At 37.6% G+C, this 4,343-nt stretch overlaps 1 protein-coding gene across 1 annotated transcript; it reads left to right on the top strand.

Moving 5' to 3' along the window:
* The first annotated feature begins 455 nt into the window (after nucleotides 1–455).
* LOC145057252 (eukaryotic translation initiation factor 2 subunit alpha homolog) lies at nucleotides 456–3,303 on the top strand. Its single transcript, XM_079005031.1, has 7 exons — nucleotides 456–967; nucleotides 1,974–2,030; nucleotides 2,123–2,209; nucleotides 2,287–2,433; nucleotides 2,504–2,608; nucleotides 2,721–2,819; nucleotides 2,900–3,303. The coding sequence occupies exons 1-7, from the start codon at nucleotides 584–586 to the stop codon at nucleotides 3,056–3,058; spliced, it is 1,038 nt and encodes a 345-aa protein (XP_078861157.1). The 5' UTR covers nucleotides 456–583; the 3' UTR covers nucleotides 3,059–3,303.
* Nucleotides 3,304–4,343: the final 1,040 nt, after the last annotated feature.

The raw sequence follows: 4,343 nt of genomic DNA, 5'->3' as shown, positions 1-4,343 counted from the left end.
TCGTTACATGGTACGTGGTGGTGGTGGTGACGGTGACAGGAGGTACGTGGTGGTGGCGGTAGCAGGAGGTGAGTTGTGGTGGTGGTGGTAGCGGTAACAGGAGGTGAGTTGTGGTGGTGGTGGCTGTGGTATGTCATGGCGGTGCTGGTGGGTGATAGTTGTGCTGGTGGCAATGGCGGTAGGTGGTGGTGGCGGTGGTAGGTGGTGGTGGTAGCGATGACCCTAGACTGATGGTGGTAACGGGGGAGATAGTGGTGGCTAAGACGGGAATGATGGCGGTAGGTGTGTGTTAGAATTTGAATATTTTTCCCCTAAATTTTATTCCAATCCAACCAACCTAACATACCCTAAGTCAATATAAAACTAAATTCTTTAGCAAATATAAGGGGAGGAAAGTGCCGATACTATACGGCCCAAAACACATAAACAAACCCTTTATAAAACCCTAGTGCACCCTTGACGCAATCTTTTCAAAGTTTCTGGTCGGATCAATTTCTTTCGCTCACTCATTACTCTTCACGGGATTCTTTCAGGTCACTTCCTTCTCTTATCAAAACCCTAGCGAATCCCCTCCGTCGCAAACATGGCTTCCAACTCCCCGAATCTCGAATGCCGTATGTACGAAGCCAAGTTTCCCGATGTCGACATGGCCGTCATGATTCAAGTCAAAAGCATCGGTGAGATGTGCGCCTATGTCTCACTCCTCGAGTACAACAACATCGAGGGAATGATTCTTCTGTCCGAGTTGTCACGACGCCGTATTCGTAGTATCAACAGTTTGATTAAGGTCGGGCGTACCGAGCCTGTTATGGTTCTTCATGTTGATGAAGAGAAAGGCTATGTGAATCTTAGTAAGAGGAGGGTTTCCGAAGAGGATATTCAGATTTGTGAAGATAGGTATAATAAGAGTAAGCTTGTTCACTCGATTATGCGCCACGTAGCCGAAACTATGCAGCTTGATCTTGAGGTAACTACCGAATTCCTTAACTCAGCTGGATATGAAGCCAATTGTTGATCATATATAAACGTGTATCAAACCACATCGTGTAAGCCTTAATTGTTTAGTGTGCAAATATAAGTTTCTTCCATCCATTTAAGGCAATTATAGGGGTTATAGAAACAATCGCCTCAGGTAGTTAGCTGGTAGGGCAGTTAGAGGGGTTATAGAAACAATGCATTCTGTTGATTCACTCTGCCATCTTTTTTATCCTTTAGAAGTCAACAAAGAGGTCTAGAACTTTTAGCTATATAAAGCTAGGTTCCTTAGCCATTTTGGCCTCAACAGCGAAGGCTGGTATTATATATCAAAGTTTGGTTTTTTTTTTCCTAAGAGTGCCCCTAATAAGTAATAAGAGCTGTACTCCTCATGCTTAACTATCAAAAGATACAAGTTCCTATCACTCTATAATGGATGAAAAACCTAATTGATTGAAGAAATGATGTATCTATAGAGGAGATAAACCATTGCGATTATCATAGTTTTGATTGAGTATTGCTCAAAATTCGTTATCGTGTCTAGTAACAAATGTGTGGTGATTGTACATACCGATTAAACCATGAATCAGATTGCTTTAAGGATGAGCTACCAAATTCAACTCAAGTATCTCTATATCAAGCTGCCAGAAGAGAATACATTTTCTGTTGGGTTACAGGGATGAGGGCTTTAGCTCACATTTACTGCTGAGTCTTGCATTTGCAGGCATTTATAACTAAGTTCTGCAGATAAAGGAATATATAAGTAGATAAACACTTAAATGCACAAAAAAAAGAGTAAGCAACTGAAGACCTAATACTACTAATGCTATGTCACCACTCCTTTTTTGTACCACTGCAGATAAAGGAATATATATATATATATATATATATATATATATATATATATATATATATATATATATATATATATATATATGATATGGTGTATGTTTATTTATGTACAATTATTCATCTTTTAATCTCTTTCTTGTTTACAGGATCTATACATTCATGTTGGTTGGCCTTTATATCGGAAGTATGGACATTGCTTTGAGGTGGGATATGAACAAAATTTACAGGATTTTATCATTGTATCTCTTTTAGACATTGTAGATATACAGCTCATACTTTTGCTAATTGGATTCAGGCATTTAAGTTAATTGTGAATGATCCTGATTCCATTCTTAACACACTTACCCGTGAAGTTAAAGAAGCTGGTCCTGATGGAGTGGAGGTATCTTTGTATACTTTTTTATGCTCTTTTTTAAATTGTTTTAAATCTTCCAGAAAATTAAATTAAATAATTATTAGGTGACAAAAGTGGTTCCTGCTTTGACCGAGGAAGTCAAAGATGCATTGGTGAAGAACATTAGAAGAAGGATGACCCCACAGCCTTTGAAGATCCGGGCAGATATTGAGATGAAATGCTTTCAGTTTGATGGAGTTCTTCACATTAAGGTGTCTCTTTTTCTTTAACTTTTATCTTTTAATAGATTTTATTTTTGTTACTAATTTATAATTTTTGTAGGCTGCTATGCGGAAGGCTGAAGCTGCTGGGAATCAGGATTGTCCTGTAAAAATTAAGCTGGTTGCTCCTCCATCTTATGTTCTTATCACTCAAACTCTTGACAAGGTAAACAAAATGCATCCCTTTTTTTTATATTGTATTTTTTTCTCAAAACATAATGTAATATAGAAATTCATTACATAACTTGATAATATAATGTAATAACTGATTCCATTAGGAGCAAGGGATTTCAGTTCTTACTAAAGCAATAGTTGCATGTACTGAAGAAATCGAGCTTCACAAAGGAAAACTCACAGTAAAGGAGGCACCAAGAGCTGTAATTCACAATTCCAAACTCTAATTTTTTTTTTAAATTTAAAAATAAAATAAAATATTGAATTACGTTATGTGACACAGGTGAGTGAACGTGAGGATATATTGCTGGCTGAACGAATGGCTAAATTAAGTCAAGCAAATGAAGAAGTTGAAGGAGATGAAGACAGTGAAGAGGAAGAAGATACAGGTATGGGGGAAATTGATCTGGACAAAACAGCAGCAAGTTTGGACGAAAATTAAAATATCATCATCATCATCATCATCGTTTAATCAATCTGCTTGAGGCCGATTACTTTTTTTGAGAGGTGTTTTTCTTATAAAAATTGTTTATTAGAGTATTATATTTTTTTAAGTTTCTGTTGAATAGAAAGTTGATTGCCAAATTTGGTCAGGTAGGCTGAAGCTGAAACTGTGTCTTAACTCTTAACAGCATCATATCATATCATATCATATCATATATGATTATATTCCTTGATTTGAACCCATCACAGTTTTTCCAATCATGGATCATGTCACTCTTTGCACACATGTATTCAGAGGGTTATTTTATATGCATATCTTAACAACACTATGACTGTTTGTTTGTTTGATCATTTCCTGTTATAATATACTAGTTTTTTCTTCTTTTTACATGGACATGAATGCAAATGACACTAGTTTTCTAATACAACTTAAGAACCTACATAAATTCACTCTGTAAAAACAAACAATACTTAGATATACAAAAACAAGTTTATAGCAGTACAACAATCCTAATCTCAATTATGAAAATACTTGTATTTGCGAAATCATAAAATTTCTAAGTAAACAAAACAATATTGAGCTGGTGTTTTACAAAAATACCCCCTCCTTTACTTTATTTCTCATTGTGGAGGACACAATCACCGTTCCTCAAATAGCCATTGTGGGGGCCACTCCAACAACACTGAGAGGCTGTTTGTTTTTTGTCTGTAGGTCTGCATGACCTTTTCTGTTTGCATTTTGCAGACCACGCGCAGACATAAGGTCTTGCAGTGTGTTTGTTTTTTTGAAGTCCATAGAAACATCTGCGTGAGGTCTTTGTGGTGTAGACTTGGCCTTGAGTCTTTTAAGGTCTGTACGCTTTATTCAAAACCCTCCAAAAAAACACACGCTTATTTCTCTTGACAACGCCTCCTTCCTTCTCACCATTCAACCTTCTGTCATTCACCGATTATCCTCCTCTTCTTAATGGTCGCTGCCTTCCAGACCGTCCATAACAACTGTCATCGTCGACGTCCACAGCTGTTGCCGACATCCATCACGACCTCCTCCCCATTGACGACTCAATCCACCACCAATCTTCTTCAGCATCTCATCACCGGATTTCCCCTGAAAGCAAAAATAAGTTCTAACCATCGGACCATCCTACATGTCGCCGACCAGCCTCCCATCGACACCACCTTCTCCCCTACGCCTCCGCCTCGTGTTGTTCATGATGTATTTATTCGTCCAACTTTCTCTCTATAATTGTATCCCATCTTTTTTCTTATCTGATTTGGATGTG

Source organism: Lactuca serriola, chromosome 6 (genome assembly GCF_051521515.1).
Source record: "Lactuca serriola cultivar US96UC23 chromosome 6, Lser_US96UC23_V15, whole genome shotgun sequence".
NCBI classification, from domain to species: domain Eukaryota; kingdom Viridiplantae; phylum Streptophyta; class Magnoliopsida; order Asterales; family Asteraceae; genus Lactuca; species Lactuca serriola.
The sequence above is the reverse complement of the archived record's forward strand: the minus strand, read 5'-3'. Positions and strand labels throughout refer to the sequence as shown.

Bases quoted from the DNA above. Each gene is read 5' to 3' on its own strand.
- LOC145057252 (XM_079005031.1), top strand. From the start codon at position 584: ATGGCTTCCAACTCCCCGAATCTCGAATGCCGTATGTACGAAGCCAAG. The intron at 968-1,973 runs GTAACTACCGAA...TCTTGTTTACAG, and splicing joins CTATGCAGCTTGATCTTGAG to GATCTATACATTCATGTTGG. The intron at 2,210-2,286 runs GTATCTTTGTAT...AATAATTATTAG, and splicing joins CTGGTCCTGATGGAGTGGAG to GTGACAAAAGTGGTTCCTGC.